Here is a 25,017-nt window from a genome sequence, read left to right as displayed (position 1 = left end):
ATGGTGAGTTGCAGCCCTAATATATTTAGAAGCTGGCAGAAGCTTCAATCCTTCACATAAGACAAAAGAACAGAAAGATGGTCACTATCTTTGGTTCAGCTTTCTGTGCGTCAGGGACAGCAGGACTATTTCATCACAGTGAGTCACAAGAGTTTAGCAAGAAGGAAAAAGGAAGAGGCAGAGCCGTTGGTTTTCTACAAAACTCTTTAGGAGCTCAAGAGAAAACGCAAAATCAGACGCAACAGAAGAACTGATAGAGTCTCTGACTGCTGAACACAATACAAGCGGATCCACGGGGGCCAGTTCACAGGTTTATCATTCAGGATCATGAAGACCGTCCTCTTCTTCCTCTTCTTCACTCTCTGCCTGATTAAAGGTCAGACGTTTTTTTAATTATAATATCACAGCCTGTATGTGACAATCTCAGTCTATACTCAACTGATATTGAATCGCAAGCATTGTTTTGTGTGCTATTATGTGTTTTATCTGTTTTTATTTGTGCATTTCTTTCTGAGAGAGTTTTGAATGTAAGACTCTTAAAAGAGGAACTGATTTTTGACTGGCAGGTCACATGAGTGATGCTGCTGACGTCGTGACTGGAGGAAGTGTCATCATCAAGTGTCTATATGATCCAAAAAAATCGCAAACTAGAGAAAGTGCAAAAAGCTTTTGCAAAGTGTCTGGCAATGAATGTACAACCATGACAGAAGTGAATAATGATTTATGGATCCCAGAAGAGAGATTCTCTATGACTGAGAATAAATCTGTGGGCTTTATTAGTGTCCTCATTAGAAACCTGACCGTAAATGACAGTGGAACATATAAGTGTAAGGGGGTTCAGGACGTGAATTTGGATGTGAAACAAGGTAAGAATGAATATTTACCACATTACTCGTTTGCTGTGTCAGGCCTTTGGGTTTAACACTTTATCTTTATTCCTGAGATGTAATTTTACAGGATTTGTTGCCCTTTTTAAATTGAGAGTCTCTTGTTTTCAGAGCCGTGTTGCGGTAGCTCAGAGGAACTGACTGCTTATATATTAACTACAGCCGTCATCCACTGCAAATATCCAGAGAAATATAAAGATCATCCCAAGCTATTGTTCAAAGTGCAGAATGGATCATTAGAGGTTATTATTACTGTATTTGGAAGTTCGACCACCGATGGGAGATTTTCTCTGAATGTAAATGAACAGGAACATTTCTTCACTGCCTCTATCACCGATGTGAGCAGACATGACGCCGGGGTGTATTTCTGTGGAATAGACCACAGTAACCAGATCTACACTCACCTTCTCACAGAGATCCGACTTCATGTTTCAGGTGAGGAACAGTTAGCAACATATTACACATTAAATGAATGTTAATAATTAAACAATGTCATTTTGGTGCCTGATCTATCGTCTGTATGTGGGTGATAATGGAAAATCAAGAACAAACAGATGCTTCAGTCCCGTTTGGTGAGTTCTTTAACATAAATCCCATTGAATATCACAGAATAATTCTACATTTAGATTAATGCCAATGTAAAACATAAAGTGATGATACTGTGGTTGACCAGACATCTTGAGAGGAAAAGCATTGCATAAATCATACACAGGGCTCTGTGAAATACTTAAAAGGTTACTTCAGCGATTAGCATATGGCTTTGTATCAGTAGAAACCCTGGAGTATATTCAAATGATTGTGCTTTCCCCCCTCATATCCCCCTGAGACAAGAGATTTATGCATTTTATTTCTGGAAAAATTCCTCCTATGATGCAAATTGACGGTATTTGCATCATAGGAGGAATGTTTGGCCAAAGGCTAAAGACTACAGCCAGCAGAGGGAGCCATTTCCTCATGTTTTGAATCCGCGCATGAGGGATGGAGATCACACTCACAGCTCAGCTCAGCTACAGGCACTCATTTAAACGCAGCTATGGTGAGCAATGTAAGTCTTCAAACTTCTCAAATTAATTTCTTCGAAAGTTAAGCTTGCAAAGGCATGAACTGAAACACGCCAGACTGAACTCGCGTTGTGAATGTATGCTGCGAGTGTAGTCGCGATTACCTCAGCTCTCATCACGAGACCTTATTCAGCTCATTTATCTCACTCCTGCAGTTAGTGCTCAGTGCTGTGAGACTCGCGCGCCGACTCACTCATTATATTGAACAGACACGTTCAGTTTTTAATTGTAGTGTCTTCTCCAACTCAGTCACAGTGATCCAGTAGCAGTGGCTGTGGGAGTGGCCTCACAGGGCAGCGAAGCATTCTGGGTATTGTAGTCTTTCATCCCCATGAGACAAAAATACATTTTCTGTCTTTTCTCAGTCTAGAAGGCACCAAATTCAAAAATAATTTCACATTTCTACTACATTGATGACCCAGTTTAAATATACAGATTTATCTTCCCAGCGCTGAAGTACCCCTTTAAGTCTGATTAGTCGTGGCTGGTCATCATCAGCATAATTAAATGAATCATGATTAAAATAAATAAATGTTATTGCTTTGCGAGTGATTTATTTCAGTGCCTCCTCTGACGAGCTTCCTCTGATTCGGATTGGTCAGTTTGAGGATATTTTCCTAACATTCACTGTCCTCCATAACAACACTGTATGTCTGAGCGCACCGCCCATCTCACTACTTTCTCTTGTGTCTCATGCTGCCTTATGCAAAGTTTACAGTGAGCCCCAATATTCACTTGCTGAGGCTAATCTGTGCTCATTTATGCGATTGACAATCACGCAGTGTGAATTATCAAAGATATGATCTGAGAGAATTGCTGATGCTCCACCGACGGCGTACTTAATTATATTGGCATGCTAAATCCTGCTGTGTGAAATGTGCACTGTAAACCCTAACTCTCAAAAAATGTATGTGCTTGAGTAGAGCCAACTCAAATTAAACAATTTCATTAACTTTTTTTAGAACTAGTATTTAGAAATTTCTTTCTCTTTTGAGTTCACCAAACTGACATGTTTCTCTAATCTGAATTGTTTGAGTTTAATTTCTAAAGAAACAAAAGAAGTTGTTTCTTTTAAATTTAGACAAACTTAAATGTAATTGAAACTGGACTGTCTCTCAGCATGCTTGGTCATGACACTCAAAAGGTGTCATTACATTAAATTAACTGTTATATGTTTTTTGTGCAAGATTAATGTTAAGTTACTACTTAATAAGATATTAAGTTGTGTTTAATGTTTTGTTATGTTGGTTAAGAAGAGTTTCTGTTATGTTGTTTTTTGTAGGGATGAGTGGAGTATGAGCATATTTTCAGAACATATGTAAAATGTTTTACACCGAGCAAACAACATTATGGCAGGTCAAGTAAATGACACTGATGATCTCTTCATCACGGCTCCTGTTAGTGGGTGGGAAATATTAGGCAGCAAGTGAACATTTTGTCCCCAAAGTTGATGTGTTAGAAGCAGGAGAAATAGGAATTTGAAAAGGGCCAAATTGTGATGGCTAGATGACTGGGTCAGAGCATCTCCAAAACTGCAGCTCTTGTGGGCTGTTCCCGGTCTGCAGTGGTCAGTATCTATCAAAAGTGCTCCAAGGAAGGACCAGTGGAGAACCGGCCACAGGGTCATGGGCGGCCAAGGCTCATGGATGCACGTGGGGAGCAAAGGCTGGCCCGTGTGGTCCGATCAAACAGACGAGCTACTGGAGCTCAAACTGCTCCAGAAGTTAATGCTGGTTCTGATAGAACGGTGTCAGAATACACAGAGCCTCTCAGTTTGGTGAGTATGGGGCGGCATAGCCGCTGACCAGTCAGGGTGCCCATGCTGACCCCGCCCATGATGACCCCTGACCCCGCCGAAACCACCAACAGTGGCCTGTGAGCATCAGAACTGAACCACGGAGCAAAGGAAGAAGGTGGCCTGGTCTGAGGAATCACGTGTTCTTTTACATCACGTGGATGGCCGGGTGTGTGTGTGTGTGGCTTACCTGGGGAACACATGGCCCCAGGATGCACTAGCTGGTGGAGGCAGTGTGATGCTTTGGGCAATGTTCTGCTGGGAAACCTTGGGTCCTCCATCCATGTGGATGTTACTTTGACACGCTCCACCTACCTAAGCATTGCTGAGACCATGTTCAGCCTTTCATGGAAACGGTATTCTGGTAGCTGTGGCTCTTCCAGCAGGATAATGCTCCTGACACAAAGCACAAATGCTTCAGGAATGGTTTGAGGAGCTCAACAACCAGTTTGAGGCGTTGACTTAAGGCTGATTTATACTTCTGCGTTGGACCTATGCCGTATCCTCTACACCGCAAGTTACACGTTGTTTTTAATTTATACTTATGCGCTCTTGTCCGCGTCAATATGCAATTACACATGCAGACCGCTAGTGGGCAGTGTCCACAGACATGCTGATACTAACCCCCAGTCTCAAGGCAAACGCAGAAGAAGAAGGCTTGTTTACACTGTCATTGCATGCGTTTGAGACACCCAAAGTATCAGCAGTGATGGCAGCAGATAGCAGCTTTTCTTGCACCTTGAGTTGTTGTATGTATTACAAATGAAGCATCTCTAGTTGATTAGTAGAGTAACATGAGGCGATCTGGCACTGAATGCATTTGTGAAATCATGCAGAGTGCTCGTGGCTGCTGTTTTCAGGTTGCTTTTGCACGGACTAGCGCTTCAATCGATTGCTTCATTCTTGCACTCCTATCGCAGATGTGTTTATTTATAAAACTGAGGGAGGGGTTCTGACAGACCAATCACGGCACTTGCGGTCCACGTAGAATTGGCGTGTAGTTACATTTTTGGAGAGGTGCGCGTCAGGGTACGTCATAGGGTACGCGTGCATAGGCGGTAATCTTGAAATTGAAAAAGTAATCTGATTACTGATTACTCCTTTAAAAAGTAACTTAGTTACTTTACAGATTACTTGATTTTAAAAGTAACTAAGTTAGATTACAAGTTACTTTATTAGTTACATTCAGCAGTTGCCGACAACACCCCTGCCTCCTCAAAATAGAAATGACAACCGTTTTTGGCGACACACTTTATTGCATTTATGCCCGAGCCTGACGGCCCCGACTTTTTAGCTTGGGATAATAATGCTTGAGATAGCTTGTGCCACTCTCAAGATACGGCTCGCGCAGGGTTAAAGAGTCAGTTTCTTCAGTGCAGCTGCTAGAGTTATGGCCTTTTTACAACTGGTTCCTTCATTCGTTTTCTCTGACCAGGTATCTATCTGATTGCGAAATGATCAGGAGTAGACCTAAATGCCTTCCGAGAGTCTTTCGAGACGTATTTAATTCCGATCACTCAAACAAACCAATTCAGAAGGTGCATGAAAGCATTTCAGACGAAACCGGAAGAATGTAAATGTATCTGGTTGTTTAAACCACATGTGTAAATTTTACTCCTGGCAAATAATTAAAAAATAAATGTGTGAGAGCGTGTTATGTAGTCAGATAGATATGATAGTGCTTGCAACATCGCTGCAAATGAGTAAAGCAAGCCAACGCATATGGCCGTAAATGAAACTTTAAAATAAGTCACACAAAACACAATCATCTTCAGTATAAATGAATGAGACTAATGATCTTACCAGTGCTTAGGTCCCTCTCTCTCATATTGCGATCTTTGAATCTGAAATGAGCTGCTGAATAAATTGCTGGAATCTTTTGCTTTGATGTGAACTCCGTTAAATGAGCATATACCGCGGGAATTGAAGATCTGATTAATATTAATTTTGCTGAAGTGTAAGGTAGGCTATAAGACAACCTGAATGTACTTTTTTTTCTTCTTTAGATTGTGTAGCCCGTTTCGGGTTTTTTGAGCGCCGTTGCGAGCAGTAGGATAGCCTATCAGCCTGCCTCAGCTCGTCAAAAATGCCTTTGTGGTGGTATAATAACTAGCCTACTTTGTTTTTAATGTCAAAGTAGTTATATTTCGTTTCGTTTCTTTATTAAGTTCATTTAGAAAAATGTTTAGAGCAATTTTTTGTTTGTTAAATTAAAGTTTTAATTTTTTTATGTGACGACCCAGTGAGTAAACCGCATGTTTAATAGCCTAGTCTCTCAATCCAACTCTTGAATTTTCTTGCCTATATAAACTTTAATTTAACAAACAAAAAATTGCTCTGAACATTTTTCTAAATTAGGTTAATAAAGAAACGAAAAGAAAAATAACTACTTTGACATTAAAAACAAAACTGAGCAATTTTAATGGCTGCAACAATGTATAAAAAATAAAATAAAATAAAAACACGGGCTCCAACCGGACTCGGGCTGAGAATTTTGATAAGCTGTCGGTCTTTACTAAGCAAAATGACTAAAATAGTAACTCACAGTGACTTGGATAAGTAACTTTAATCTGATTACTGGTTTGGAAATAGTAACGCGTTAGATTACTCGTTACTGGAAAAAAGTAGTCAGATTAGAGTAACGCGTTACTGGCATCACTGATAGGCATGTCACGATAGTCGATAAATCAATTAATAGCACGATTAGCTTGATAATTTTTCCGGCCGCGATAATTGCCATTTGCATGCTTTTTTGTTTTCCTCGTCTCTCTCATTGACTGCGCACGCCTCGTCTGTTTAGGGAGGTGTTTATACTCGACGCGCAGACCGGGTGCGCCGTGATGAGACGTCATTCTCGGCCAGCAGATTCGTCTGGAACTCGTGGCTCTTTGGTTGCGAAGCCACACGCATAGTTACGAAATTTGACGTGCACAACGCCAACGAAATGAGGTCTCGTTTATTGTGTAACATTTATTGTGGTTATTTAAAATGTTTCCATTTTTTGTGTTAAATAGTCTTTAGAAATGAAAAGTTATTGATCTTTGAAAAGATGTACCTGCATTTTTTATGCCATTATCATTATTTAAGATGAAAATGGTCTCAGAATGACAATATTATCGTTAATCGCAATAATTTCTTGGCCAATTTATCGTCCAGCAAAATTTGTTATCGTGACAGGCTTATGCATGTAACACACAGCCTACGGTGTAGCTACTCGACACAGAAGTATAAATTGGTCTTTAGCCTCCAAATTCCCCAGATCTCAATCCAATCGAGCATCTGTGGGAAGTGCTGAACAAACAAGTCCAATCCATGGAAGCTCCACCACACCACTTATAGGGCTTAAAGCTTCTAACATCTTGGTGCCAGATACCACAGCACACCTTCAGGGGTCGAGTGGAGTCCATGTCTCGACAGGTCAGGCCAGAGCAAAATGGGGACCAACACATTATTAGGTCATGATGTTATGCCTGATCGGTGAATATTTGCTGTACTCATTGAGCAAGTGCTATGCTGTACTATCTAAGCATTGTGTTACCAATTATCAAGTTAGCATTTATTGAATTAGCCAGTTAAAACTAGCCAAGTTTCCACAATTAAAAATATTTAAATTGACATTACATGATCATTTTAAGGGTTAAATGTAGAACATTAGCTTACTAAAATATTTCAAGGGCGAATCAAATTCAATCAAATTCAAAATTCAAAATTCAAATCTGTAAATCCTGCTAACTTTGATTTTCTTACCTTTTGCCAACTTATTTGGGATTACATTGTGTTCTGTCTGAAAAATCACATCGGCAATGACCTACGAGAGAGCAAGATACAGGGCAGCAGGAAGTTAGAGAACAGAATATCAGTATTACACAAAAGCTTTACAGTCCATATCCAACAGAAACGACGCACAAACATTTGCTTAACTGGCCGCAACAGCTACCTCCAACTTTCTATGCTGAACACAGTCCTTAATTCCCCCCCCCCCCCCCCCCCCCTCATGGGATTTTGTGTTATGTCCTTATCACTTCCCGTGTTTGTGTGTGTGTGTGTGTGTGTGTGTGTGTGTGTGTGTGTGTGTGTGTGTGTGTGTGTGTGTGTGTTCTGCAAACTACATTTCACAACCAGAGCTGTCGGCGAATCTTTCTATTGTAAGGTCATGCAGTGTGAAAGCCCTGTTGCAGACCGATCGTGCAGTGTGAAAAAAACACTGACGACTTAAAAAATCTGAAAACAATGGGATATCTGATTTATGGTGAACATGAGTTTCCTAGACGGAAATGACATGAATTCCTGAGATAAACTTAGCGGAAAGGAGAACAATTGCTGTTGAGAATCCTATTCTTTATTAGTTTCTCCCACAACAACTTCAGTGCCAGTGTCTTGCTGTTGAAGTAGTCCATATTTACATTATACATAATCATTTAAAGCATATTTAATGTTTAATACACAGCAAAAATAGCATGTATACATCCCTATTCTTTCCAGCAACAAAGCACTTGAACACAAGCTCATAATCACGACTTCAGGAGGTAGAGGTACATTTCAGATAGCATATGAAGGCAGCATCAAATCTCAAGTTTTACTCTGTTTGTGTGTGTGTGTGTGTGTGTGTGTGTGTGTGTGTGTGTGTGTGTGTGTGTGTGTTTCAGATCTCTACATCACCATCATCATCATCACAGCGTGTTTGATTCTGTTGTTAGCTGTAGGACTGAGCTTGTTATTGATCAAGCGCAGATGTAAAAAGACTGAAGGTACTACGGACACAAATGCTCTGGTTTTATGATCTGAAACCAAACGTGATGCTGCAATGTTTTAACTTCTGTGCACTGTAATGTTTTCATCATTCTGTCCATCCACAGGTTCAGTGTCAGCGGATCAGAGGAACACAACAGACGGTGATGAGGTAAATTTGCCTGATATCGCAATACTAGTGCCAAAGTTTGTGTAAATGTAAAACCCCTTACCTGTCAGCCACCTTTCTGAGAATAGATGTAAAAATCCAAACTTAAATGATTTAATTCAAGAAAACGTTTTATGCTGCGTTCACACCGCACGCGAATGACGCGAATAAATCGCTCTATTCTCGCGAAGTTGGACGCGTGAACATTTTGAATCCATTCGCTTCATTCGCGTGTGACATTCACTACACAACAGACGCGAATTTGCGTCATGGGAGGGGGTTCTGGCAGGCAGCGGCAGTCGGCAGAGGGACGAGCCGAGTTAAGGCTGCTCTCACCGGGGTTGATGAGCGCTGAGCTCCGGTGATCGCCTGGGTCTCACACCTCCGAAAACACCAGATCAAATCTTCAAATAGGAGCTTTCTTAATAAATAAATCACATATTTGAGCTATAAACAACTACATTCTCGCCTGAAAACTATTAAAACTACATTTTGTGACACAATACAGTAGTATTTTTTTGAATTACTCTGGCCTCGGGGTTTCCCCTATGGGTTTCCCATCCGTCACTTCACCACGTGACAACAGTAAGCAGGCTCCTCATTGGTTAACGCGGCGCGAATATCCGCCAAAGTTCAAATTTTTCAACTTGAGCGATTCGTGCGAATCACGCGTTCAAAACGCTCAATTTGCGTGATCCTTGCCGCCTCATTCAGCGCGAATCGCGCCGCAGAATGCCTATTCGCGTCTCTGCATTGACTTAACATGTAAATCACTCGTGCGAAACGCGTCATTCGCGTGCGGTGTGAACGCAGCATTACTCTCAGCTGTAAAAATAAATAAAAATGAAATTCAGAAAAAGTTAATTTACTGTAAATCAAATTTAGTTCCAAATTTAAAGTTGATACCACAAAAATTTAAGTTCCCATTCTAGTGAATTGTTTTATGCATTCTCCTGTAACAAATGAATACATTTCTGTCCAAATTTTACAAAACAGTCACCAAATATAGAAACCTTGACTCACACATTTCTGCCGATATGTGTTTTGTCAAGATTATAAATAGTTTTGATTGTAAAGTGGTTAAAATACATTTTGTAATATGAAACCTGACACCGCCCACAGGGGGAGGAGTCTGCTAGAATAATTTAGTGTACCGTTTCCATGGTAATGCAATGTTCGATTTCAAAATGTTTTTTTCACAGGATGAATTGTGAGTTCATAACTTGTAAATATATGATGATTACTAAAATATACGATATGTAAAAAAAAATAATTTAAAAAAAAACGGCAATAAAGAAGAGATTATAATTATGCATCCTAATATTAAATATACTAAATATTTCCCTTTCAGGTAATTACGTCTGCTTATTATGAAGCGATTCAAGACTGTGCTCAGGACTCCATTGGTTTAAACACAGTTTACGCCTCAGCACATTTACCCACAAGCCCTTCTGACAGTGATTTCTACACACTGGTGGAAAAGCCTCAAAACACCGAATCCTGAAAACACTCAATGTGATCTGTCCGTTCTCTCCTCATCGATTTGACTCATGTGTGCAGTTCAATATGTTGTATAAATAAAGTTTCTGCTGATTATTTGTGACAATTAGTTTTTTTTGGTTTATTTTAACAGCCAATAGTCTCCTGTAAATGTCTATGTGTGAATAATGCTGTAATACAGTTCGCAGATGGGAAAGAAGGAGGCGGGAACCGTGAACATTCAACAACTTTAATTAAAGGAATAAATAAACTAAACGAAAGTAATGCAGGCAGCCCCTCACGGACGACTGCCCGAGTATGAATAAAACATACACGTGTATAAATTGTATAAATTGCAATAAAACTGACAATAATGTAAAATGTGTACCTTGAATGCAATGTAAGTCGCTTTGGATAAAAGCGTCACAACATTCTCACAACATTACTGTGAGATCTTCTCTGCAGATTAGTAAGTTTTATTGAAAGGTAATGGATCTCGTCTTTTTCTTGTCTTAGCAGTAAAACCAAAAATTACAACAAGGGCCAAAAGGGCAAAAACAAACAAAACTCAACATAAATCCAGGCCTGGTCTTCTCTCGTCTTCCACTGTCGTCACTCCTCCTTTTATTCTCCCGTCACTCCGCCGTGAGACGAGACTCATTATCCCTCACCACCGGCCCGCTCTCATGGTCCCTCGCCCACAAATGCCCTTCACTTTAACTTCACCTTAAGACCAAATTGTGCAAATTTGGGGCTTAAATGGCCTTTAATGAGCACAATGGTAAGAGTATTTAGAAGTAACTAATTCTGTCATAAAGTTCTTTTTGTTCCCTTGCTTTTTTTCTGACAATCACTGTGTGAAATTAAAGACATTAAAGTGAGACAATAGATTGACGAGATACATCATCTGTGGTGTGACAGACATTCTCAGAGGACTTTCTGTGACTGGAATCAGAGAGAAAAGAAGGGAGTAGGGAGAGGGTAAGTAAACCCTTACCCTAACTCATGCTCTTTCTGTGAGATCTTCTCTCCAGATTAGTGGGTTTTATTGTTTTATTCCAGAGTGTCGGATCTCAGTTTTTGTCTTTGCCGTAAAAAAAATTCCTTACAATCTGCTGTCCTACCTAAAGCTAGGGAAGGGTAGGAGAGGGAGAGGGGGAGAAGGTTTTGGGCAGGCCGGTGTCCTCCACTCTTTCTGTGAGATCTTCTCTGCAGATTAGTAAGTTTTATTGAAAGGTAATGGATCTCGTCTTTTTCTTGTCTTAGCAGTAAAACCAAAAATTACAACAAGGACCAAAAAGGCAATATTTGACAATAGCGTTATATTTGCCAAAGCAACTGAATGAATGAATGAATGAATGAATGAATGAATGAATGAATGAATGAATGAATGAATGAATGAATATACATTTTGGTCATCATTATACATTCATCCTCTCATTATAGACACTAAATGTAAGTGTTACACTGAACATAATCAATGAAGATGTCAATAGAGGGCACTCTTACTGCAAACACTGTATTTCATAGAGAGGAGGAGGAAATGAGAGAGAGAGAGAGAGAGAGAGAGAGAGAGAGAGAGAGAGAGAGAGAGAGAGAGAGAGAGAGAGAGCAGTTCTTCTTTGAGACCGGACACCACCGACCGACACACAGATAGATCAGAATGATCCCGATCTGTGATCATAAACTCCTCATATTTAACCTGCTGCTCATGTCAGGTAAGAGTTTATTCAGTTTATTCTGAGCTCATGTTCTCAATCAGGTCCGAGTTTGCTCTCAGCTGCTTTTCTCTCTCTTTATGTTTTCAGTGGTGGCATGGGAGACAGAGATCTTGACTTTCACTGCACATGAAAGAGGAAAAGTTGAAATGCGGTGTCCTTATGAGTCTGGATATGAAACAAATGAAAAATATCTCTGCAGAGGAGAATGTCCACTGACAAATAAAGACATTCCTGTTGATTCTGGATCTGGAGCTGAAGACGAGAGATTCTCTCTGACTGATGACAGAAGGACACACAACTTCACCGTCACCATCACTGATCTGAGAACAGATGATGAAGGCCAATACTGGTGTGCTGTGAGGACAGGACTGGGAAGACTTGATGACTTTAGAGAGATTCTTCTGGAAGTTAAACCTGGTAAGTCAGATTATACTTTATATCAGTGAAGTGGACAGTGCACATAGATATGGTGTAAAATACATATAAACATAATTAATATATGACTAATATACTGGAGAAGTAACATTACAGAAGTCTCTTTGTGTCTGTGAGAGTTCAGTTCAGAGATGTAGAGGCGAGATAACAGAAACCACAGTATCCTCTGCACATGCTGAGTGTGTTCACACCAAACCAACACAAACACCGACCCACAATACTAGAAAAAACTGAAAATGAAAAAAAAACTGAAGCAACTCAAATTATTTGGCTTTCATCAGCCTTTTAGAAGCAAGCCTTTTTTGTATTTGAGTTGTGCAGTTCAAATGTATTTTTATACTTTTTTTCATAACTTGCACCTGAAAATGTCGGTGTGTGTTTGTATTTTGTCACCTCAGGTGTTTCTGTAGTGAACGATGTTCTCTCCATTATCAGTGTGTGTAAGCGGAGCTCGCAGTGATAGTCCGTGTGAATGAATGTAAAGCAGCAATAGCTGACATTATTGACACGAGTCTCTGATAAAACAGGATGGACGTCAGTATGCTGAGCAATAAAGAGACTCTGAGACACTTAAATCTCTCGTTTATCTCTGATTTAGTGTCTGTCGTGTCTGCTGAGACTGGACAGCATCTGGACATCATCTGCCGTTATAAAAATGATTTGAAGAACAATGTCAAATTCATCTGCAAAGGAAGTGACCCGTCGCTCTGTAAGACATCGGGTATCAAAGTTTCATCAGAAACAAACAGTAACGGACGATTCTCTCTGAGAGATGATCAATCTGCAGGAGTTTTTACTGTGACCATCACGGATCTGACACTAGAGGATTCTGGGATATACTGGTGTGGAGCTGCAGAGACACGACTAAAGATCAAGTGGATTTCAGTGACTGAGCTCAAGATTCATGAAGGTAAGATCAGCCATTTGATATCATTTTTAAAAATATAATCTGAGTGTTAAATGAGTTAGTTAAATATTAATTTGTCCTTTGTTTAACGTAGAAGACTGTAATGAACAAATGTCTCTGGTCTCACACACACAGAACTATATTTCCACCACACCCTGACTTCAGTGAAGTGTTAATAACAGCTTTGTGACTGGAAAGTGGTCACATGACTTTGTGCCCCTTCTTCTTAAATACATGCTCAATATATACAAGCAAACAATCATAAATAGCGTTTATTCTGCTATAACTGCATAAACTACAGACTGTCATTTAGATAATGTTAAAGCTGCAATCCGTAACTTTTTTGGGTAAAAAATGATCCAAATTCCACTTTTCAGTGTTCAAAGCTATCTCCTTACCTCAGCCAGATTCCCAACGGTAAGCTTGTAATAATGTGTTATAATTTGAGTGGTACTGGTGGATTTCTGCAGGAAATTCGAACATCTCTTAGTGTCATTACGTCACGTCTGTACACATAAAGAAGAAGATAGTAGTATCAATTGTAAGGATGACGGAGGTGGCGGATCATTTTTAGCCTTTTATCATAGTCAAATAATGCTAATGATGTTAACATTAACAATTGGAAAACAAAGAATAACAATAATAATTTGCACGGTTTGATGTGATATGAGCTAAGTGATCGTTAGATTTAATCTCCGTTGGTAGCACGAATTGCTGTAATGTTTTTTTTCTCAGTTGGTCAGAACGAAAGTGGCAGACAGTTCTTATTTTGGTCATACTTCCAGATGTAGATTCTGTGATTGAAGTACAGTATCACACCGGTTCGGTGAATGAGTGACAGCCACACATATCCAGGCCGTATCCAGATGGTGGACCTGCAGAGAGTGGGTCAATTAAACTCTTCCTGTAAATGCTGACATCCTCAATAAACCTGTCTCCAGCGTGACGAGTCCAATCTTTTAAATAATCTTAAGAATATCTATTGATCTAATATGATTTCTGACCTGTAATGTTGCCATAATCATACACAGTTTTTTTTCCATTTGGCCAGAGGAGGTCTGGCACTCCGACTGAGCCTGGTTTCTCCCAAGGTTTATTTCTCCATTCTGGCCCTGAAGGAGTTTTGGTTTCTTGCCACCGTCGCCTTTGGCTTTTGGCTTGCTCAGTTGGGTTACATTTAAACCATATTCCTGATCTGCCCACATTGACACTATATGATAATTGAAATGAGCTAGATAACATCACCGTTTTCTCCAGAACGGCTGTACAGTATTTTCCTGTTTAACACTGTGAAGCTGCTTTGAAACAATCGGCATTGTAAAAGCGCTATATAAGTAAAGGTGACTTGACTTGACACACTCCTCAAAACATTAGATTCATCCGCGCTGAGGAGCCGAGCCGATGCACAACCCACCTAAAGATGATAATTCCACAAATAACTGCAGTTGCAGATTTCAAACAGAGATGGCGACAAAGAGGCAAAACTTACAGACTGCAGCTTTAATGTCCTAATCTGTAGATTATGTAGATGTGACATCATGCATTAAACCCAATGATTATTTGTGCTTCAGTCACATCAGAGAGAACATCAGCTAAACCAACCACAACAGCTTCAAAACACTCGACTAAACCAGCGTCTAAAGATGGAACATCCATCAGAACCGCCATATCTTCAACCTCATCACAACCACTTCCAGCTTCATCGTCTCTTACTTCACCATCACCACAGTTACAACTAGGTACGTATTCTGCTGCTTTCAAACATCAGATCGTCCAGATTTGTGATTATTTTCTGATGTTTTTTTGTCTGTTTTTTAAGGTTTTAAAACATTCGTCATGTCATCGGTTATGATGATTCTGATGTTGTTTGGTTTTCATCATTTATTTATTTCATAATGAGACAAAAGAGAGAAGGTAAAACTCTTTCTCTGTCAAAACATCTTTTTTTACATGCTGTAGAATATTTGTCACCCTCATTTACATAAGTGGACTTTCAGATCTTGTCAAACGAAAGGCCTTTAATTATATTTTGTCTGTTGTCATGACCCAGGAGTGCAGATGAAAGGTGTCGTTCATGTCTCGGGTGAAACCCTGCTTACTGAAGAAGTGAGTTTCATTATGTGTCAGTCTGAGTTTGATCTCAGTCTGTTGAATTCTTATCACCTTTACCAGTGTTGACCATGTCATTGCTCAGGTGACTCTTTCTTCTCTTATTTCAGGCCACTCAGACTGTCTGTCATTATGAGGAGATCATTTGCACAAATAATTCTGCTGGCTACAGTTTGGGCCTTCCAGTGTTTGGTGAACACGACGCCTTTGATACTCTCACCTATTCAACGGCCATATATCAAACTACAGATCATTCAGACAGGACTTTATTAGGGCAGGAACTATGGGCTATTGTTAGTCCATGACCTTATAAAACTGAGGGAAACTGTTCGGTTATGTATCTGGATCTGAAGAACTTTTAAGTATTTTGAACCATGAGTTTTTTTGCTGTTAAACATGAGATAAATTCAGTGAAACCCAAGGTCTAGAGACACATTTTTCATCTTTAACTTGAGCGCTGGATTTTTGGAATACCGTCACAGGGCGCGAGACACGAGCACAACGAATAAAGACGTCTAGAGCGTGTTTACATTGAAAATCAATGGAAAATATAGCAAAGTGGAATGGACAAAAGGTTCTGTGTGAACAGCCCCTAATACTGTGTGTATCTACAAGAAAACTAGGGTGCGTCTCAATCAGTTCTCTAGCTCCTGAGCTCATAAATCAGTATATCCTCTACATAAATCCGAGCACTGGTAAGGACGGTAAAGGACGCTAACTCACTTCAGTGCAAAAAATGCTCTTCTTAGAATTGTTATTTTGTTTCTAATATAGATATCTAAAATGTTTTAAATCAAGATGCATTTACTAGATAAGTAAAATGACATTAGCCTGACAAGCCAGACCCACATCAAGATGTTTGGCCTGGAAACTCACCATAGACAGCTCAATCCGAGGGGCGGGATCAACGGTTGTCTTTCAAACTCCCTCTGCACGCGATAGGATAGCGCTACAACCAACCAGAGCAACGAAGGTGAAGCAGAGCTCGCTGACAGATTAAACATTCACCGTATCCAGTCGGCAAACCTCGAACACATCTTCCCTTTTTAAGAATGACTTCAGTGCCGTTCTTTTTTCTTTTCTCAGAGAAAAGCTTAACTCCAAGTCTTCCAGAGTCGCGGTCAAAGCTGATTCGAAAGACCGCCGCCGTTCGCCAGTTTCTGTGTTTACTAGAAGCAAACGCAACTCGGTCGTCATTATGTTAATCCCTGCCCAACGACTCTATACACGATGTGATTGGCCCGACCAGAGTTTGCCGTTTACAGCTCAGAAGACTATTGAGAGTTGCTAGACGACACTCGCGGCAAATTAGATTTACTGCCGCTAGGGTATGTCTAGATTTCTAGGCTAAAATGACATAAGATAAAAAATAAAATAAAAAATACAAAAAATTATCTTGTTTCTGAGTAAAATCTTGTTTCTTGTTTCTGTCCCAAACAGAAATACAATTTATTTTTCTCACCCCATTGGCAGATAATTTTGTTCATTGTGAGCAAAAAATCACTTCATTTTGACTTTATTTTCAAGAAAACAAGAAAAAATATCTGATGTCATTGTACTTATCTAGTAAAGGCATCTTGATTTAAGATTATGTTTTTTTTTTTTTATATTTTCACTGGAAATAAGGCAAAAATACAAAATAAGAAGAGCATTTTTTGCAGTGTATACATTGGGACACTGATGACTATGTAGGAAATTATTTGGATAAAATAACTCAAAGGGGTATTGAATTACAGTGAAAGGAACCATACACATATGAAAGGATTCAAAATTAATATTTAACACTTTATCAACTATTCTTCCAGTGATACGATGGATATTATATACATTATCAATCCTGAATCGGGATATTACCCATTACAACGGCAATAATATCAATTTTATGTTCACTGTTTGTGAGCTTAGGTAACACAATCGATCAGTTTGAGGCAGTAACTTATAAACACATAGCCAAAGACACTGCTGGACTTTTGCTGTGTTCCACTCCACTTTTAGACACACATTTGTAAACTTCCCTAAGCACTTCCCCTTGGGGAATCCCAGTCGCCATTTTTCATGAAGTGGACGAGGGAAGTTTATATGGACAGACCCTCGCTCCCTCGAGGGCATAATAAAAACCAACTGGAACGCAGCTCTGGCTTCAGGCTGCAGAATGGGGCGTGGTTTCATGTGATGCTCTACTCGGATTGGCTCGGTTGACTTCCCATGCATATATGACAGGAAATGTGTTTAGAGTTGTGTAATGCACAGAAAAAACCACATTAGTCTACATCCGATTCTGTTATTAATTATAAAATGTGTATTCTTGGTGAACGATGTACACAAACTCACAAACCAATAAGTTATTTATTTGTTATTTTTGTTATTTGTTGAACCCTTTTTTATAAGTTTCTTTTGGCAAAAATCAAGTTCAAGGTTATTTTGGCTGGAAGTGGGTTACTCATAACCAGACTATATCAGGTCCATAGTTAACTGAGATGGTCAAATGATGGCTACTGCTTGCTGGGTATTTGGAAAGATTTGTATTATTTATTTGTATCTCTTCATCCAGATGAGCCGTTACTGCTTGTTCACACAAATCTCTTTTGCATAAAGTTTGTTCTACTAATTGAATTAGTCTGTGAAGGAAAATGACTGTTTTAAACCAGACGTATATCCCACTATGAACATGTTTATAGGCCTATATTTTAGTAAGTGCAGGTTCATCAGTATAGTGTGTGTGAAATAACAGCTACACTCTTTAACATCTGCTGCTTTTGTCATTCTTCATTTTTCACATTTTCTCATTTTTTTCTGATAAACTTCACATGAAGACTTAATATAAAAATTGAACAATGTCAAAGTAACATTTTATGCCCATCCTGTCATTATGGATAACAATGTCAATGTTACATCATACTGACACCAAGTGGTCAAACATGCAGTTTAAACACATTGATTAAATATATATTCAGTCATGTGTGTTCTTAAAAGTCCTAAATCTCTTCTAAGGCTGAGACTGAATTTATTTGTGTCTGCTAAATCAATAAATGTAAAATTGAAAATGTAAGATTTAATTTATTCAATGAAGATGTCAATAGAGGGAGCTCCATCTGCATTTCATAAAAAGGAGGAGCAAATAATAGTGAGAGAGAGAGAGAGAGAGAGAGAGAGAGAGAGAGAGAGAGAGAGAGAGAGAGAGAGAGAGAGAGCAGTTCTTCTTTGAGACCGGACACCACCGACCGACACACAGATAGAGCAGAATGATCCCGATCTGTGATCATAAACTCCTCATATTTAACCTGCTGCTCATGTCAGGTAAGAGTTTATTCAGTTTATTCTGAGCTCATGTTCTCAATCAGGTCCGAGTTTGCTTTCAGCTGCATTTCTCTCTCTTTATGTTTTCAGTGGTGGCATGGGAGACAGAGATCTTGACTTTCACTGCACATGAAAGAGGAAAAGTTGAAATACGGTGTCCTTATGAGTCTGGATATGAAACAAATGATAAATATCTCTGCAGAGGAAAATGTTTACCGCTAAATAAAGACATTCCTGTTGATTCTGGATCTGGAGCTGAAGACGAGAGATTCTCTCTGACTGATGACAGAAGGACACACAACTTCACCGTCACCATCACTGATCTGAGAACAGATGATGAAGGCCAATACTGGTGTGCTGTGAGGACAGGACTGGGAAGACTTGATGACTTTAGAGAGATTCTTCTGGAAGTTAAACCTGGTAAGTCAGATTATACTTTATATCAGTGAAGTGGACAGTGCACATAGATATGGTGTAAAATACATATAAACATAATTAATATATGACTAATATACTGGAGAAGTAACATTACAGAAGTCTCTTTGTGTCTGTGAGAGTTCAGTTCAGAGATGTAGAGGCGAGATAACAGAAACCACAGTATCCTCTGCACATGCTGAGTGTGTTCACACCAAACCAACACAAACACCGACCCACAATACTAGAAAAAACTGAAAATGAAAAAAAAACTGAAGCAACTTGTATTTGAGTTGTGCAGTTCAAATGTATTTTTATACTTTTTTTCATAACTTGCACCTGAAAATGTCGGTGTGTGTTTGTATTTTGTCACCTCAGGTGTTTCTGTAGTGAACGATGTTCTCTCCATTATCAGTGTCTGTAAGCGGAGCTCGCAGTGATAGTCCGTGTGAATGAATGTAAAGCAGCAATAGCTGACATTATTGACACGAGTCTCTGATAAAACAGGATGGACGTCAGTATGCTGAGCAATAAAGAGACTCTGAGACACTTAAATCTCTCGTTTATCTCTGATTTAGTGTCTGTCGTGCCTGCTGAGACTGGACAGCATCTGGACATCATCTGCCGTTATAAAAATGATTTGAAGAACAATGTCAAATTCATCTGCAAAGGAAGTGACCCGTCGCTCTGTAAGACATCGGGTATCAAAGTTTCATCAGAAACAAACAGTAACGGACGATTCTCTCTGAGAGATGATCAATCTGCAGGAGTTTTTACTGTGACCATCACGGATCTGACACTAGAGGATTCTGGGATATACTGGTGTGGAGCTGCAGAGACACGACTAAAGATCAAGTGGATTTCAGTGACTGAGCTCAAGATTCATGAAGGTAAGATCAGCCATTTGATATCATTTTTAAAAATATAATCTGAGTGTTAAATGAGTTAGTTAAATATTAATTTGTCCTTTGTTTAACGTAGAAGACTGTAATGAACAAATGTCTCTGGTCTCACACACACAGAACTATATTTCCACCACACCCTGACTTCAGTGAAGTGTTAATAACAGCTTTGTGACTGGAAAGTGGTCACATGACTTTGTGCCCCTTCTTCTAAAATGCATGCTCAATATATACAAGCAAACAATCATAAATAGCGTTTATTCTGCAATAACTGCATAAACTACAGACTGTCATTTAGATAATGTTAAAGCTGCAATCCGTAACTATTTTGGGTAAAAAATGATCCAAATTCCACTTTTCAGTGTTCAAAGCTATCTCCTTACCTCAGCCAGATTCCCAACGGTAAGCTTGTAATAATGTGTTATAATTTGAGTGGTACTGGTGGATTTCTGCAGGAAATTCGAACATCTCTTAGTGTCATTACGTCACGTCTGTACACATAAAGAAGAAGATAGTAGTATCAATTGTAAGGATGACGGAGGTGGCGGATCATTTTTAGCCTTTTATCATAGTCAAATAATGCTAATGATGTTAACATTAACAATTGGAAAACAAAGAATAACAATAATAATTTGCACGGTTTGATGTGATATGAGCTAAGTGATCGTTAGATTTAATCTCCGTTGGTAGCACGAATTGCTGTAATGTTTTTTTTCTCAGTTGGTCAGAACGAAAGTGGCAGACAGTTCTTATTTTGGTCATACTTCCAGATGTAGATTCTGTGATTGAAGTACAGTATCACACCGGTTCGGTGAATGAGTGACAGCCACACATATCCAGGCCGTATCCAGATGGTGGACCTGCAGAGAGTGGGTCAATTAAACTCTTCCTGTAAATGCTGACATCCTCAATAAACCTGTCTCCAGCGTGACGAGTCCAATCTTTTAAATAATCTTAAGAATATCTATTGATCTAATATGATTTCTGACCTGTAATGTTGCCATAATCATACACAGTTTTTTTTCCATTTGGCCAGAGGAGGTCTGGCACTCCGACTGAGCCTGGTTTCTCCCAAGGTTTATTTCTCCATTCTGGCCCTGAAGGAGTTTTGGTTTCTTGCCACCGTCGCCTTTGGCTTTTGGCTTGCTCAGTTGGGTTACATTTAAACCATATTCCTGATCTGCCCACATTGACACTATATGATAATTGAAATGAGCTAGATAACATCACCGTTTTCTCCAGAACGGCTGTACAGTATTTTCCTGTTTAACACTGTGAAGCTGCTTTGAAACAATCGGCATTGTAAAAGCGCTATATAAGTAAAGGTGACTTGACTTGACACACTCCTCAAAACATTAGATTCATCCGCGCTGAGGAGCCGAGCCGATGCACAACCCACCTAAAGATGATAATTCCACAAATAACTGCAGTTGCAGATTTCAAACAGAGATGGCGACAAAGAGGCAAAACTTACAGACTGCAGCTTTAATGTCCTAATCTGTAGATTATGTAGATGTGACATCATGCATTAAACCCAATGATTATTTGTGCTTCAGTCACATCAGAGAGAACATCAGCTAAACCAACCACAACAGCTTCAAAACACTCGACTAAACCAGCGTCTAAAGATGGAACATCCATCAGAACCGCCATATCTTCAACCTCATCACAACCACTTCCAGCTTCATCGTCTCTTACTTCACCATCACCACAGTTACAACTAGGTACGTATTCTGCTGCTTTCAAACATCAGATCGTCCAGATTTGTGATTATTTTCTGATGTTTTTTTGTCTGTTTTTTAAGGTTTTAAAACATTCGTCATGTCATCGGTTATGATGATTCTGATGTTGTTTGGTTTTCATCATTTATTTATTTCATAATGAGACAAAAGAGAGAAGGTAAAACTCTTTCTCTGTCAAAACATCTTTTTTTACATGCTGTAGAATATTTGTCACCCTCATTTACATAAGTGGACTTTCAGATCTTGTCAAACGAAAGGCCTTTAATTATATTTTGTCTGTTGTCATGACCCAGGAGTGCAGATGAAAGGTGTCGTTCATGTCTCGGGTGAAAACCTGCTTACTGAAGAAGTGAGTTTCATTATGTGTCAGTCTGAGTTTGATCTCAGTCTGTTGAATTCTTATCACCTTTACCAGTGTTGACCATGTCATTGCTCAGGTGACTCTTTCTTCTCTTATTTCAGGCCACTCAGACTGTCTGTCATTATGAGGAGATCATTTGCACAAATAATTCTGCTGGCTACAGTTTGGGCCTTCCAGTGTTTGGTGAACACGACGCCTTTGATACTCTCACCTATTCAACGGCCATATATCAAACTACAGATCATTCAGACAGGACTTTATTAGGGCAGGAACTATGGGCTATTGTTAGTCCAGGACCTTATAAAACTGAGGGAAACTGTTCGGTTATGTATCTGGATCTGAAGAACTTTTAAGTATTTTGAACCATGAGTTTTTTTGCTGTTAAACATGAGATAAATTCAGTGAAACCCAAGGTCTAGAGACACATTTTTCATCTTTAACTTGAGCGCTGGATTTTTGGAATACCGTCACAGGGCGCGAGACACGAGCACAACGAATAAAGACGTCTAGAGCGTGTTTACATTGAAAATCAATGGAAAATATAGCAAAGTGGAATGGACAAAAGGTTCTGTGTGAACAGCCCCTAATACTGTGTGTATCTACAAGAAAACTAGGGTGCGTCTCAATCAGTTCTCTAGCTCCTGAGCTCATAAATCAGTATATCCTCTACATAAATCCGAGCACTGGTAAGGACGGTAAAGGACGCTAACTCACTTCAGTGCAAAAAATGCTCTTCTTAGAATTGTTATTTTGTTTCTAATATAGATATCTAAAATGTCTTAAATCAAGATGCATTTACTAGATAAGTAAAATGACATTAGCCTGACAAGCCAGACCCACATCAAGATGTTTGGCCTGGAAACTCACCATAGACAGCTCAATCCGAGGGGCGGGATCAACGGTTGTCTTTCAAACTCCCTCTGCACGCGATAGGATAGCGCTACAACCAACCAGAGCAACGAAGGTGAAGCAGAGCTCGCTGACAGATTAAACATTCACCGTATCCAGTCGGCAAACCTCGAACACATCTTCCCTTTTTAAGAATGACTTCAGTGCCGTTCTTTTTTCTTTTCTCAGAGAAAAGCTTAACTCCAAGTCTTCCAGAGTCGCGGTCAAAGCTGATTCGAAAGACCGCCGCCGTTCGCCAGTTTCTGTGTTTACTAGAAGCAAACGCAACTCGGTCGTCATTATGTTAATCCCTGCCCAACGACTCTATACACGATGTGATTGGCCCGACCAGAGTTTGCCGTTTACAGCTCAGAAGACTATTGAGAGTTGCTAGACGACACTCGCGGCAAATTAGATTTACTGCCGCTAGGGTATGTCTAGATTTCTAGGCTAAAATGACATAAGATAAAAAATAAAATAAAAAATACAAAAAATTATCTTGTTTCTGAGTAAAATCTTGTTTCTTGTTTCTGTCCCAAACAGAAATACAATTTATTTTTCTCACCCCATTGGCAGATAATTTTGTTCATTGTGAGCAAAAAATCACTTCATTTTGACTTTATTTTCAAGAAAACAAGAAAAAATATCTGATGTCATTGTACTTATCTAGTAAAGGCATCTTGATTTAAGATTATGTTTTTTTTTTTTTATATTTTCACTGGAAATAAGGCAAAAATACAAAATAAGAAGAGCATTTTTTGCAGTGTATACATTGGGACACTGATGACTATGTAGGAAATTATTTGGATAAAATAACTCAAAGGGGTATTGAATTACAGTGAAAGGAACCATACACATATGAAAGGATTCAAAATTAATATTTAACACTTTATCAACTATTCTTCCAGTGATACGATGGATATTATATACATTATCAATCCTGAATCGGGATATTACCCATTACAACGGCAATAATATCAATTTTATGTTCACTGTTTGTGAGCTTAGGTAACACAATCGATCAGTTTGAGGCAGTAACTTATAAACACATAGCCAAAGACACTGCTGGACTTTTGCTGTGTTCCACTCCACTTTTAGACACACATTTGTAAACTTCCCTAAGCACTTCCCCTTGGGGAATCCCAGTCGCCATTTTTCATGAAGTGGACGAGGGAAGTTTATATGGACAGACCCTCGCTCCCTCGAGGGCATAATAAAAACCAACTGGAACGCAGCTCTGGCTTCAGGCTGCAGAATGGGGCGTGGTTTCATGTGATGCTCTACTCGGATTGGCTCGGTTGACTTCCCATGCATATATGACAGGAAATGTGTTTAGAGTTGTGTAATGCACAGAAAAAACCACATTAGTCTACATCCGATTCTGTTATTAATTATAAAATGTGTATTCTTGGTGAACGATGTACACAAACTCACAAACCAATAAGTTATTTATTTGTTATTTTTGTTATTTGTTGAACCCTTTTTTATAAGTTTCTTTTGGCAAAAATCAAGTTCAAGGTTATTTTGGCTGGAAGTGGGTTACTCATAACCAGACTATATCAGGTCCATAGTTAACTGAGATGGTCAAATGATGGCTACTGCTTGCTGGGTATTTGGAAAGATTTGTATTATTTATTTGTATCTCTTCATCCAGATGAGCCGTTACTGCTTGTTCACACAAATCTCTTTTGCATAAAGTTTGTTCTACTAATTGAATTAGTCTGTGAAGGAAAATGACTGTTTTAAACCAGACGTATATCCCACTATGAACATGTTTATAGGCCTATATTTTAGTAAGTGCAGGTTCATCAGTATAGTGTGTGTGAAATAACAGCTACACTCTTTAACATCTGCTGCTTTTGTCATTCTTCATTTTTCACATTTTCTCATTTTTTTCTGATAAACTTCACATGAAGACTTAATATAAAAATTGAACAATGTCAAAGTAACATTTTATGCCCATCCTGTCATTATGGATAACAATGTCAATGTTACATCATACTGACACCAAGTGGTCAAACATGCAGTTTAAACACATTGATTAAATATATATTCAGTCATGTGTGTTCTTAAAAGTCCTAAATCTCTTCTAAGGCTGAGACTGAATTTATTTGTGTCTGCT

At 39.1% G+C, this 25,017-nt stretch overlaps 3 protein-coding genes across 4 annotated transcripts; all 3 read left to right on the top strand.

Moving 5' to 3' along the window:
- Positions 1-162: 162 nt before the first annotated feature.
- Positions 163-10,860, top strand: LOC137072698 (polymeric immunoglobulin receptor). 2 transcript variants are annotated; one of them, XM_067440623.1, is made up of 7 exons: positions 163-376; positions 567-866; positions 999-1,322; positions 1,433-1,459; positions 8,390-8,491; positions 8,600-8,643; positions 9,992-10,860. In XM_067440623.1, exons 1-7 carry the CDS (start codon positions 328-330, stop codon positions 10,142-10,144), a joined length of 999 nt encoding a protein of 332 aa, XP_067296724.1. In that variant the 5' UTR covers positions 163-327; the 3' UTR covers positions 10,145-10,860. The 2 variants fall into 2 exon arrangements, with proteins under 2 accessions (XP_067296724.1, XP_067296725.1); XM_067440624.1 differs by lacking the exon at positions 1,433-1,459.
- An 871-nt stretch (positions 10,861-11,731) lies between these two features.
- Positions 11,732-18,303, top strand: LOC137072701 (CMRF-35-like molecule 4). Its single transcript, XM_067440628.1, has 7 exons — positions 11,732-11,837; positions 11,928-12,257; positions 12,874-13,185; positions 14,754-14,921; positions 15,002-15,096; positions 15,233-15,288; positions 15,402-18,303. The coding sequence occupies exons 1-5, from the start codon at positions 11,783-11,785 to the stop codon at positions 15,076-15,078; spliced, it is 942 nt and encodes a 313-aa protein (XP_067296729.1). The 5' UTR covers positions 11,732-11,782; the 3' UTR covers positions 15,079-15,096; positions 15,233-15,288; positions 15,402-18,303.
- Positions 18,304-19,510: 1,207 nt separating this feature from the next.
- Positions 19,511-25,010, top strand: LOC137073720 (CMRF35-like molecule 6). Its single transcript, XM_067442424.1, has 4 exons — positions 19,511-19,892; positions 21,461-21,628; positions 21,940-21,995; positions 22,109-25,010. Exons 1-4 carry the CDS (start codon positions 19,511-19,513, stop codon positions 22,358-22,360), a joined length of 858 nt encoding a protein of 285 aa, XP_067298525.1. The 3' UTR covers positions 22,361-25,010.
- Positions 25,011-25,017: the final 7 nt, after the last annotated feature.

This window comes from Pseudorasbora parva, chromosome 4 (genome assembly GCF_024679245.1).
Source record: "Pseudorasbora parva isolate DD20220531a chromosome 4, ASM2467924v1, whole genome shotgun sequence".
Lineage (NCBI taxonomy): Eukaryota > Metazoa > Chordata > Actinopteri > Cypriniformes > Gobionidae > Pseudorasbora > Pseudorasbora parva.
This window is presented reverse-complemented; position numbering and strand designations above follow the sequence as displayed.

Excerpts from the sequence above, each read along its gene's own strand:
- LOC137072698 (XM_067440623.1), top strand. The coding sequence starts at position 328 with ATGAAGACCGTCCTCTTCTTCCTCTTCTTCACTCTCTGCCTGATTAAA. Across the intron at positions 377-566 it reads CACTCTCTGCCTGATTAAAG|GTCACATGAGTGATGCTGCT; the intron begins GTCAGACGTTTT and ends TTTGACTGGCAG. Across the intron at positions 8,644-9,991 it reads ACACAACAGACGGTGATGAG|GTAATTACGTCTGCTTATTA; the intron begins GTAAATTTGCCT and ends TTTCCCTTTCAG.
- LOC137072701 (XM_067440628.1), top strand. The coding sequence starts at position 11,783 with ATGATCCCGATCTGTGATCATAAACTCCTCATATTTAACCTGCTGCTC. Across the intron at positions 12,258-12,873 it reads TCTTCTGGAAGTTAAACCTG|TGTCTGTCGTGTCTGCTGAG; the intron begins GTAAGTCAGATT and ends TCTCTGATTTAG. Across the intron at positions 14,922-15,001 it reads ATCACCACAGTTACAACTAG|GTTTTAAAACATTCGTCATG; the intron begins GTACGTATTCTG and ends CTGTTTTTTAAG.
- LOC137073720 (XM_067442424.1), top strand. The coding sequence starts at position 19,511 with ATGGACGTCAGTATGCTGAGCAATAAAGAGACTCTGAGACACTTAAAT. Across the intron at positions 19,893-21,460 it reads TGAGCTCAAGATTCATGAAG|TCACATCAGAGAGAACATCA; the intron begins GTAAGATCAGCC and ends TTTGTGCTTCAG. Across the intron at positions 21,629-21,939 it reads ATCACCACAGTTACAACTAG|GAGTGCAGATGAAAGGTGTC; the intron begins GTACGTATTCTG and ends GTCATGACCCAG.